The sequence below is a fragment of the Cavia porcellus genome, unplaced genomic scaffold (assembly GCF_034190915.1).
Source record: "Cavia porcellus strain 051 isolate PalLab524CR breed Dunkin Hartley unplaced genomic scaffold, mCavPor4.1 scaffold_7, whole genome shotgun sequence".
In the NCBI taxonomy this organism is placed as follows: Eukaryota; Metazoa; Chordata; class Mammalia; order Rodentia; family Caviidae; genus Cavia; species Cavia porcellus.
Window position 1 is genome coordinate 14698176 of NW_026947490.1, and position 12609 is coordinate 14710784.

General features: G+C 54.3%; 1 protein-coding gene across 2 annotated transcripts in view; it reads left to right on the top strand.

Annotated features, from left to right (window-relative positions):
* Window positions 1-11807, top strand: part of Pepd (peptidase D) — a 119109-nt gene extending 107302 nt beyond the window's left edge. For both annotated transcript variants that reach the window (XM_063252573.1, XM_003467207.5), the window contains 3 exons: window positions 7398-7582; window positions 10614-10805; window positions 11311-11807. In XM_063252573.1, coding sequence (XP_063108643.1) covers window positions 7398-7582; window positions 10614-10805; window positions 11311-11448 — 515 coding nt within the window. In that variant the 3' untranslated portion in view covers window positions 11449-11807. The remainder of the gene's footprint in view (window positions 1-7397; window positions 7583-10613; window positions 10806-11310) is intronic.
* Window positions 11808-12609: the final 802 nt, after the last annotated feature.

A 12609-nucleotide genomic window follows, 5' to 3' on the forward strand; every position in this document is an offset into this window, starting at 1 on the left:
GTTAGGCCATTGGTACTGTCACAAATCCACAGAGGTGGGACAAGGAGGTCTGGGTGAGGCTAGAGCCAAATGAAGCGGCATGGACATTTAGGATCTGCAGCAGCAGTGGTGATAAGCTCCTGGCTGGCTTTTACCTGGGGCCCCTACCTCGAGGCAGAGAGCACCTGATGGCACAGGTCATAGACACAGGTCCTGCTCCCTGAAGCCATGGCTCCCAACCTCCCTCCCCTGCTATGCAGGTTCCCAGAAAAGTAGGACAGCTACTAAAGCAGCCTGCAGGCTTCTCTAGGTAGGGGGAGCTCCGGCCATGGAGGAGTGGGTTATGCATGGAGTCACTGCAGTCAAAAAAACAGCATGGTAAAACACAATGCAGCTCAGACCCAGAGAGTACCCACCACATGCAACTGACCAGCCCTCAGGCCCCGTGCCCTACTCCAGCTTGGGGTCAGCTGGCTCTGGACAGCCCTTGTTAAGTGCTGGCAAAGAGCTGGCTGCACCCAACTCTCCTGGTCCCAGGGATGATGAGGGGAGGCTTTGAAGCTGTCTGGGCCCTGCCTGTGACAGATCTGAAGTCTGGACTTAGGATTACTAAATGAGAGACTGAAGTAGTCAGATTTATATGTCTCTATGAAGCCTTGATTTAAAAAAAAAAAAAGGAACAAGATCCTGAGCCCCAGCATGATTATCTCTCTCGGAAGTGGCCTCCTGCAGACCTAGAACTTGCTGGCTCAGCATTTGGATGAACAGTCTCCTGTGGCCCTAACGCTGGGTTTTGGGATGACTTACAGCCATGGTTGCAGGGCCAACTGTTGTACTGGAGGGGACTCAGCATCGGTCGTTTTCAGAGGAGACAGTTTGTGAGCAATCTTTTCTGGATTGGCCTCCAGTCTAGCCCAAGAGCCCCAGCAGAGGAGCTTTGGGGGGTATGTTGGGGCACCACCAGGTCCAAGCCCACAGCCTACATCCCCACTTAGCCAGCAGGACAAGAGCTAGAGAAATGAGTCCAGGGATGGGAACCCAGGTGTTCCTTGAAAGGAGAATAAGGAAGGAAAGCCTGAAAGAAAATGACAGGGGAGTGTGGTGTGTGTGACAACATAGCAGCCCTGCCTGGGGCAGTGGCTGCAGAAGGGGTCTGCATCTGGGCCAAAGGTGCCTATTTAGAAAGCAGCAGCACCTCCAGGTGCTAACAGCCATCTCCAGGACATGGTGTTGCAGGAAGGTGGCTTTGCATTAGAAAATGGGGGAGTAAGAACCTGGATTTGCATGTGCTGGTGAAATCTGCAGGCAAGGTGCCAGAATGGGATGGAGCGTTAGGGCGCAGGCTCACCATGCCCCCTTCTTTTTAATCTTTATGAAATTCAAGTAGTACTAACACAAGGAATGCATCTCTTCCTGTCTTTATGACACAGAGCAGGTTGTTTTTTTTTTAAATTCAGTTTGAGCACCACCCATCAGTTAAGTGATCGTCAGTGTATCCAATGGAAGAGGGTCTGGCTGGTGTCTTTTCCCACTATCTGTAAGCACAGATCTTCCACAGAGAAACCAGGGCACCTCTTCTTGCTGAGGAGCACAGTAGTAGTCAGTGTGAGAGTGGACCCATGCCTTCCATCAGGACACAGGACTGACAGCCTCACTCCACATTGGAAACCAGGCAGGAGGAATCAAGCCTCGTAGTGAGGTCTGCGGGGATGCAGGATAGGATGGAGCTTCCATTTGGCAGATATTCTGCAGCCAAGGACATTTGGAAAGGTGTTCTGTCCTGGGTCCCTGCAGAGTTCCAGGCTTCCAGTCCTTAGAGCTGCTTACCTTTCACCGTAGGCTAACTGGTGATGGCTAGTTGCTGGCTATGGAAATCCTGGTGGGATTTGAGCAGGATCTGGATGGCACCTGTACCCTTGGTGTCTTGTCCAGCACAGTGGCCCCACTCAGCAACCTGAGTTCTGTCCAGAAAGTAGCTAGGGCCACAGGCCAGTCCTTAAGGTCCCACCTACTTCATACTAGAAAAAAGTAAAGGCCGAGGGCTGAGTGCCCGGACCCGCCCGATCACCAATCCTGAGGCCTATCTGGCTGTGCCAACTCAGGACAGCTACAGACCTCAGATCCAGCTAAGGGGCCCTGCAGACCCCAGGCTAAGCTCAACTGAGCTGGCTTCCAGACCAGGCCTCTCCCAAGTCTCTTTCTTGCCTACATCTTTGTTTTTCTACCCAGCACAGACATGGTGGGCCTTGTATGAGGGATGGAACAGAACCCCCACAATAGCCCACATACACATTCTGCTACCCCTACTGCCCGATTGTGACACTCTGAAGATCCCTATGAGCACAATGCAACTCCATCTGGGTTACACAGTGTAGCCCCAGTCTGGGGGGTTGAAGGCCTGTGTCCACAGAACTGCTTCGCAAATGGAGGCAGATTGTCGCTTCCCCTTTAGCATTGAGGCAGCTGTGACCGGGTCAGCCCTCTGCCTGTCCCAGTAGAAGTGCCCCCAGTTTGTGGGTTCAACTCCTGGGCCAAAACAAACACCCTGCTGAGACTGCCTGACTGCTTCCTGTGACCTTCCAGGGAAGAATAAATAAAAACATGCAGGAAGTCACACAGTGATGCCCACAGGAGAAGCAGAAATTAGCTATCAGAATACACATGGACCCTTGTGGATACAGCCCTCCGGGATTTGAGGAATGCAGGCGCTGGCTCCCCAGAAACATTCTGGGACCAGAGGGGAAGTGTTTCTCATTGTCACTCAGACTCAGGGAAGGAAAGAGGGCTAAGCTCACCCAGACAGGAGACAGTGGTGGGCAGCAGTCCACAGGAAGATGGGCACTTGGGAAAGTCCCATCCATGGGAGGCCATGGCCAAGCATTGGCTTCTGGCTGAATGGATCCAGGTTTACATGGTTTTGGCATCAGTGCACCCTGCCTCCCCATCTCCAAGGTACCAGGAAGTGCTGATGGGCCCACAGCCTTGGCGAAGGGAGGTGGGAAGGTGCTGCTGCAGAGAGATGTGCCGAGCTCAGCAGGGGTCCCTGAGCCAGATGTCTGAGCAAGCCACAGCTGCAAGGCTGTCCCTGCCTAGTCATGGAGACTCAGCCACTGTATAGCCAGCAGGGAGGTTCCCATGTTCGTCACCTGTGCCATCTCACCTCACCTACTTGCCAGTAGCCAGTCTCCCTGGCCCTCCCAGCTCACCCTCCATCCTGCCTTCTGTACGACCCTTCACCCCCTGTCCTCACTCCTGTGCTCTCCCATGAGCCCTGCTCCCAGAACCCCTACTTGTATTACAGTGTGTAAAAATAGCTGTGACCCAAGCTGCGTGAATGATACCTATTGCTCTGCATAGATCTGTGTACTTTTGTGCAATGCCAGCACCCAGGCTGTGTACCTGCACTGAGTCCTGGCTACGTATAGGGGCAGTGCCACCAGTGGGAGGTCAGAGGAGAGTCAGTGAGTGGCTAGAAGCCAGTGAGTGTCCTTGCCCCAAAATGGGCCAGAGGATAAGAAAGCCAGGGATGACCAGGTAGGGGCAGGACGCTCAGGATGATGCTGTCGCCAAAGGACTTAACATATGACTTCTCTGGACCTGGAGTGGTGGGTTTGTGTTTCCTGGCTGTACCTCACTTCTAGATAGGCAGGAATGAGTCCAATTGACTGTACTTTCTTTTGGGCCTCATCCTTAGGCATGGCAGGGAATACATGGCAGACTGGTACAAGTCACCCAGCCACAGTGCCCTCTACGGGTAGCTGTTTGGGCCCTACATATGTACCTCCTGCTGGCAGCAGGGTAGTGGGCAAATTTCCTGCTGGGATATGGGGAAAAAACCTCACAGCTAGGCTTCCACAGCACTGAGGCGCCTGCAGCTTGAACAGATGCTGCTCTCTACCCTTATGCAGGGTGAGCAGGTCCCAAAGGTCCTGGTGACACAGAATACAACATGGGCTGGGCTGGAGGCTGTCATCCCCCATACCAGCTTGGCCTGGCAGGCACCTCCCTGCTGCCCTCAGAGCCTTCCCTGAGACCCACACCCTGAGCCTTTCCTCCTGCACCCCCAAGGCCTGGCTCAGACAGCATCTGTCCCCCGAGGGCTATTGTCCGTGGATGAAGTGAGCTCTTTGTCTGGAAGTGGCTCTGAGGATGCAGCATTTGGGGCCTTCCTGGCTTGGCTTAGGCCTGGGAGCCCATGGGGCTGTCACACTCTGGGCTCAAAGCCTTGAGGCCATGATGGATGCTGCTGCTGAGGCTCTGAGAAGCCAGGCCCCGCCCCACAGAGGGGTCAGGCGTGAGAGAGAGTGCTGCCTGAGGGGGACCAGGTAGACACAGAAAGCCAGCCAGTAGGGGGGCTGCTCCTGACACATCAAGGGGCCTGGGCACCCAGGACTCTTGTTTTTCTAAATTGAGCAGTTCCCTAAGACAGACAGTATGGCACCAACTCCTAGATTACCCTGCCCACTCTGGAATCTAAGATCATAGAAGAGTGGGCTGACAGTTACATCAGAATCCTGGGCCACAGGCTATAGCACTGGCTATAAAGAAGCCAGAAGGGAAGCGAAGGCTCCTGCTCACTCCTCAGATTTACCAGGCATGTGCTGAGCATCGGGCAGGGAGCAGAGCACAAGTCTCACCTCTCAGAGCACGTGGCTAGAACCAGAGTGCTGAGCCCTAGTGGAGAGGTTCTGGCAGCATAGAAAGAGGCAGTCAGAGAGGGCTTCCTGGATAAGGTGCCTCAACAAGAGGCCCAGCAGAGGAGGAGTAAGGGCTTAGAGGGGTGGTCCCAACAAAGGGAACAGCAGGTAGAAAGCACAGAGAGCATCAGGACCATGGCCAAGGAGTGGATGAGGCTAGAGATGGAGGCCGGCCCAGGAATCTGTCATTGGCCAGTCTGACAAGCAAGAGGGAGGAGATAGAGAAGAGAGCAGGTTTGAGAGAGGTGAGGGCAAGACTTCATGCTGGCAGGAGGTGACGACCTGTGCCCGGGCTCTGGTGTGCCCCGTGAGGCAGTGCCCTTGATATGGGCAGGCTCAGGTCAGAGATGCCTCCTCGCTCACACTTGTGGGCTCCGAGCTGCAGATGGGCTACCAAAGTGGCAGGCGCCCAGGAGTCAGGGTCAGCCTTGCCCACCACAGGCCAGGCATAGAGAGGCACTCCAGACTGAGCCCACCTCCCAGCCTAGCCCAAGGACAGTGACCTTCGCACACTTCAGGGGCCCAGCCCTAGCTGTGGGTGTCACAACCACCATGCACGCCAGACACGGAGGCCAAGTTGCTGGAGGTTTAATCACTGTCATAACCCTAACCACACACAGGCAGAAACTCTCCACTCACGGCCAAGAGAGCTGTGTGCAAGGCCTATCCCGAGGGTGCTCAGGCGAGGAAGACTGGAGGCGCCGTGCTGCGCCACACATCCGGGCGGGACCTGGGCTGCCCCTCAGAGCATGATTTATACCTGATTCCCACCCTCCACTGAAGTCCAACCAAGCCTGCAGTGACATTTTTTTCTTGTTTGTTTGGTTTTTTGTTTTGTTTTTGTTTTTGAGACAGGGTCTCACTGTGTACAGTAATTCAGGCTGGCCTTGAGTTCACTGAGTAACCAAGGCTGGCCTCAAACTCCAGGTGATCCTCCTGCCGCAGCTTCCCAAATGCTGGGATTATAGGCATGTGCCACCACACCTGGCTGCTGCATGACTTTTGAAATTAGCTGGCTGGAAAGCAGGCTACATATTCTGGGGCTCCCTGTTGCTGACTGGAGAAGGTCCCCATTTGAGAGAGATGAACTAAACCTGGGCTAGCTGTTGGCCAGCACCCAGGAGGCCCCTCAACCCACACACCAGACTGGTGGGAGCCAGCTTTGCAGAGCTGTTTGGGGACTTGTAAGACCTGAGCCTCTTAGCAAGAGCAGAGCTGAGGGAGCTCACTCCACCAGGCAGGGAGACAAGAGAAGAAAGTCTACAGATCTGTATAGGAGATCACTTCAGACTGGGAGGCACCAGGAGCGTTAGCATTGACACTTCGAGGAGAAGCTGCCAAAGGTCTCCAGGGAGACCTTTGATGCTGAGACCCCCAAGTACAAGGCAGCACAGAGTCTCACATGGAAGCTTTCAATGTGCTTGTGGAGCAGAAAGGTGACCTGGCCTCCAAAGGATCCCGTGCGAGGGGGTTAGGTGAGGTGGGGTGGGATAAGTCATACTTGGTCACTAGGGTCTTGGGGAAGACTTGGCTTGCTCTGTAACCACCAACACCACCATCCCCAAACACACTGACCATAATTGAAACTAGGCTCTGTTTGATCGTAAGTGATAGATCAGCTCCTTAGAGTTACCAGAAACCCTGTAGCCAGTGTTGGGGTTGTATTGCAACTCTGAAGGGTGCAACATCTGAGGCTTAAGAGGTGTGAAGGAGCTTGCCCAAGCCATACAGCAGGCAGCTGAGTTGGGCCTATAGTTACCAAATCTCCATTTGAGGAACTCTAGCCATCAGAGAAAGCCCCTGCCCTGGCTCCACCATCAGGAGTGCAAACTGAGCCAACTACAATGTGTTCCCACCCAGATCTGCGCCCAGGCCCAAGCTGGTAGCTGGAGACACCTGGTAGCTAGATGCCAGCCCCAGCTAGATACCAGCTAGAACACAGCCTAGTGGGCTGGGGTGGGTAATCAGGGCAAGAGCTGTGTCTTCCCTTTCCTTTCTCTTACCTTCCCCCTGCTCCCTTGGATTATGGGTTAGGCCTCACCACCTGATGAAGCCCCTGTACCTGTCATCACCTTCCAGCCCCCCAGCTGTCCATCTCTAGCAGAAAAGGAGCCCCAATTTGGTGGGGGGGGGGGAGACAGCAGGTGCCCCACAAGAGTGTCTGATGGGTTCAGCCCACCAACCCCTTACATGCTCCCTGCCAGCCATGGAGACTCAGAGGCCTTGGCCTCATGGCTCAGCCCTCAGCATTCAGGATTCACCAGGGCGCCTCGCCATGCAGATCCCTGGCCCTCTAGTCTTGCAGCAGTGATCAAGCCCCAAGACAGTGTTTTGGCCCAAGCCACCCCACATCTGCTACTGGGGAGATGTGTGCTTTTCTCCTTTTCTGCTGATGGCCAGAGATCTTGTTGGGCTCTCCTGGCTCCAGAAGCACATGCTGGTCAGGATGGGCACAGCGTAGTCTGGACAGTAGAGCTGCCCCAGGTCCCTGACCATGGGTGGCAGGAACCAACCCCTGAGGCAGAATGGGAGACAGAGAGAGGTTGAGAGAGTTTTCACTGGGAAAGTGTAGGGCACCTGGCCAACCTGCCCTTCGCCCCCAGGAGTATGTCACCCTCACCCCTGACTTGAGGCCCTTCCACTTCAGTCTGCTTGGGGCTTTGTCTCTCCCTACTGCTTGCTGGAGAAGCCCTTCCTTTTAAGTCTTCCTTTGAGTCATAGGTGTCTGGTGGCCTGACATGCACCGCCTGGCCAACCGCATCCACTTGGAGGAACTGACACGCATTGGCATCCTGAGTGGCAGCGTGGATGCCATGGTCCAGGCCCACATGGGAGCCGTGTTCATGCCTCATGGGCTCGGCCACTTGATGGGCCTTGATGTGCACGACGTGGGAGGCTACCCTGAGGTCAGTGTGGAGACATTGGCAGGTGGGCCCTCACAGGGCCTGGTATCTCTGGGGCAAACTGGGGTCCTTGGGGGTAGCAGGGAACACAGCAAGACAGGAGAGATGGAGTTCCCTGGAATGCACAGGTGAGAGGGGAGGAATCAGGGTCCTGCTTGCCCTCTGCAAAGGGTCTGGTCAGGGTAAGGATGGATGCCTGAGTTTCCTGTAGCAAGTGCTGGGTGGAGCCCCTGCCCAGAAGGGTGATAAGCTGTAAGTGTCCGTGGCATCCTTCCCGTGTACGTGGTCTCTGCAGGGCAGTGAAGCTGGCTCTGAGTCTTAGTGACAAAACTGCACTGCACCCTTCACCCTGTCCTGCATGTGACTTCTTTCAGATTCACCTCGGCCAACAAAAGCCCAGTAACAGACTCCTTGCCACTGTTCTCTGGTGTGCCCACTGCCTCCCAGTCCCCTGGGCCAGCACACCTGTGGCCCTGAAGCCTGCTTATATCCCAGTCTTGGGACCCCTGGTGGAGACAAGGGCATCTCCAGACAAGCCTTCCCCTCCCCTTTTAGGACCACCCAGAGGGCGCTTGCAGGCTCACAAGAGGCCCCTACTAGGCAGGTGGCTGCTGCCCTCTGGGCCCCTGTGGCAGGGGTGCGCCATCCCTGCCACCTGGCCTGGTGCCTACCATGCAGGGGGCTGATTGTGCAATCAGTGCACACCCTGGGGCCCACCAGCCAGTAAGCCAAGACTAGGCTTGGCCTCTTGGCTGCAGGGTATTTTGAAAGCACTAAGTGATTTTGGGGGGAAAAAGTTGCTCAAGAGAAGCATTATTATTCAATTATTTTTTTTCCTCAAGTGTAAACAGTTAAATTTGCAGAAACAAAATCAGGTTTAATTTCCTAATTTCTGTCCATCCCATTGTGTGCATAGAGCCAAGAGCAGGGCCTTCCAGACATTGTTAGCTGAGGTTCATTATTCATTAGTCGCCAAAGCACTTTTTTTCCACTAAAGAAAATTGGCAGCAAACTGTTTTCATCTTTTCCAGTAAGCAGCCCTTTGTGCTCACAGAGCTTATTCTTCTGACAGATAAACACTGTGGAAAAAATACGGCTTTTCCTATAAGTCATTTGTTTTACTTCAGGCCTACAGACGTATCTGGGTCTCCTCTGGCAGAGCCCAGTAAAAGTGGAGGCCTCAGAGAGCCTTCGGCCCAGGCTGAGGCGGACATGGGTATGGTGTGAACATCCCCAGCCAGCCTGGCATACCTGGGCAGGAGACCATGATCTCCCCTTCACGGCCAGTGCCCCACTTGGCCCAGCCTTACCCTCAGCCTGCTCTGGCTGCTGGGCTGGCCTCCTAGTCACGCCTGCCCCATGCCCCAGCAGCAGCACTGACAGTTAAGGCTCTGAAGGGGTAACTGTGCTCTGCAGGCTAGAATAGGCATATCCTCTGTAGCCCAGGGATCCTTTCTTTCCATCCTCTCCAAACCCCAATTGGAATGGTGGTCCCACACGTTTTTGGATGGAGGAAGCAACTCTCCTTGCTTTAGCAAACCTGCCTGTACTGCACACCTGTGAAGCAGCATGGTGTGGGCCTCCAGGTGAGAAAGGGCTACTGGGAAGAAAGAGACATGACCTGTCCAGCCCCTGGCTTTGACAGCCATGGAATGGAGAGAAGGGGACAGGCACTCAGAGTATAGCATGAAGGACAGGGAGGGAGTACCAAGGGCTAGGCACAAGCTTTCGGTGACAGGAGCAAGAAATTTCTAGAGCAAAGACCAGGGCCCTCAGTTCTCACAAGCAAGCTGGGTTTAGATGGGAGGCAGGCTCTGCTCCTCCCCACAGTAGGCTCACCTGCACCCAGACTGTCATTCCAGGCAGGACCTTCAGTTAAGGAGCAGCCAGCCTCCTGAATCCCCTGCCCTTCTGCCCAACTCCTGCTCTGCAGCCCAGAGCAAAGGTTGTGGGGCTAGGACTACACCAGAGCAGGACCCACCAGGGGTCAGGGTACCCTCACTGCCTCCATCCCAGCCTGCTTACACCAGATCAGGCTGGCTGTCCCTGCCTTACGGCATCACAGGCATAGGCTGCCCTGCTGTGCCCAAACTTGGAGGCCGAGCCAGCCTGTTTTTGGTTACCTTATGTGAACTACTAATTAAAGTCTGATGTTCTTGGCCCCCAAACAGTCAGAAATGACAGCTCGATCTCCAACAGCTGGGCTTCCTAGGGGAGCTGCAAGCAGGGCAGGGCAAACTCAGATCCTGACCAGAAAGCTTGCTCGCTACCCACTTGCTCAGAGGCCCTGGCCAAGAACCATATGGGATCTGATGAAGGCAAGGACACTCCTCAAGTATCCTGGGTACCACTTTCTCTCAGCCCAGGCTGAAGCTCTGTAAGCCGTGCCTGGGTGAGCAGCCAGGCCCAGGCTGGGTGTGCACCGAGGAGGAGGGAAAGCAGCTGTTACTTGATTCCTCAAGAGCCTAGGACCATTTCCCAGGGCCCAGCTACAAGGTGCAGAGGGCTGCTCGAGAGCCACACCACCAAGTCAGGCACACGCAGGTACTTACAGGCCAGTGCTGGGGCTGGGCTGGGGAGACAGAACCAGCGCTGCTGGGGCCAGTTTCCACGTGAGCTTCCTGGAAGGAAAACTGCTGCCCCAGAAGGCCTCATAACCTCCTTACGGGTTTTGTTTTGTATTGTATTGGCTTCTGCCATTCCCTGGGCCTAGGTAAGGGCAGCCAGACACCTAGCCAGCCCCTTGAGGCCACCTGGACTGCCTGCCTTGGCTGTGTACACATCAGTGTACTCCTGAAGGCAATTATGAGGGTAACCAGAGGCCAAGGACACTCAAAATCCAGAGATCTTATCAGAAGTGCCTGGGGCGTGGCACAGAAGGGATGAGTCTGGACTGGAGACCCCATTGTCATTGTCGGAGAGCCCATGAGGCCGCAGCCAACCTGTCTGGCTGTCCTCCACTCAGGCAGTGGAGGCTCTTCGCAAGCAGCCCTGCAGCCAGCACTTGGGTCCTCCACCTTTCCCGTCCCTACAGGGCGTGGAGCGCATTGACGAGCCTGGTCTGCGGAGCCTGCGCACCGCACGGCAGCTGGAGCCAGGCATGGTGCTCACTGTGGAGCCAGGCATCTACTTCATCGACCACCTCCTGGATGAGGCCCTGGCTGACCAGGCCCAAGCCTGCTTCTTTAACCGTGAGGTCCTGCAGCGCTTTCGTGGCTTTGGTGGGGTGAGTGTTCATGGGCCCCACATGCTTGCTCCCAGAATGTCCACCACCCACACTGCTTCTGTTCATCACCTTTGTCTCAGGACAGAGGCCCTGGGGGAGGAGGCACAATCTTGACATGCTTACTTGAACATGGCCTGCCCCTTCATGTGTTTGGTCTTTGGCCGGGTTCCTCACCCCTGCCTTCTCAAGATGTGCCCTGACAAGGACAGGGTGAGCAGGTGACACAACCAAATGGCCACGTAAGGAGCTGTCCTCTAGGCCAGTGATAGAAAACTTTTTAGAGCTTTCAGTGACACAGACAGCCCGCTGCAGCACACGGGCGTAGGTTTGTCTCCACTGCTCTAGGCAGTGAGCCACAGAGGCTGAGACCAATTGCTTCTGCCATTGGCGGATTCAGTCACTTCCTCCAGAAGTTTTCCTCAAGCACCAGGGATCTGGCTGGAGCAGGTGGGATCCATTGATGGGACACAGAAAGGCAGTTCAGTCATCTGTCCATCTGATCTAGGTCCGCATTGAAGAAGATGTTGTGGTGACCGACAGTGGCGTGGAGTTGCTGACCTGTGTGCCCCGTACCGTGGAGGAAATCGAAGCATGCATGGCAGGCAGTCACAAGGCCTTTACATCCTTCTCTGGCCCAAAGTAGAGCCAGGGCCTGGCCTTTCACCTTCTCCACATCAATCAAACGGTTAATTGGCCCCTTCAGTGGTGAGAAATGGTGCTCAGAAAGAGCTTTGCATCAATATTTGATCATACCAAACACTAGCATTTCCTAGAAAGCAAAAATGCTTTTTCTGTTAACTTTCTGCAAGATCACACCCTTGATTAATTCTATACTGTACTTTAATGTTTAAAATAGTGATTGAAAATAACCGTTTTTCAATAGCAACTAAAATGTACCTTGCTGCCACTTGAATTACTATTCATAGGAAAGATGCATTTCTGATGTTTTTGCCCAAAAATCAATATGCAAAATGGAATTTTCAATAAAAAAATTTCCCTAAATGGTCCTTTTTATTTGCAAGTCTTGCTTTATCCCTTTGTAGGCAAGGGCTTGGGACCCACCAGCCCTGAAAAGATGGCCCAGCTAGTGTTGGCATCAGAAAAAAGGTGATGGTGGCACAAGCCCTGCACCCTCTGCCACCAGTTCTAATATGGCAGGATGAAGGTAGGGTGCTCCCCCAGGAACTGTGTTGAGCCCTGAGGACTCTGCTGGGCTTCAGTGCCACCTTGTCTGCTGCAAGGGCTCCAATGGTTCCAAAGACTCAGGCTCAGATGTTCCAAATTAGGGTCTCCATGGATGATGCCCAGAAAACTGTGTAAATAAGCACCCCTAGACGGTTTCTGAGGGGCAGGGTTAGGTCCCTCAGTGGATGATGACAGAACTTCACCCTTGAGTAGTGAGCCACCCAGGACTCAGCTGGCCCCTGCCAGCGGTGGAATTCCTGGCCCCCTGCTTGTTCATTTGTCCCACAGCCCAACAGGACTGACGCTCCCCAGAGCTGGCTTCTAGGACTCTGCACACAAGAGTTCTTCGTACCGTTTTCTGAATATGAAGTATTTCTGAACCAAGGTGAAGGGCAAGTGAGACAAAAGGATGTCATAGCAGAAAACTAGCCCAAGCACTAGCTAGACTCACTAGCTGGACTGAGAAGTCACCAGCGGGTTTAAGAATAATTTCTTCCTATAACAGTAACACGAAAGTGTTGATGATGTGGCGACAAAGAGGTAAAAGCCAGGGCTAGGGTTATAGCTTCAATTGTAGAGCACAAGCTTAGCACACACAAGGCTCTAGGTTTGACCCCCA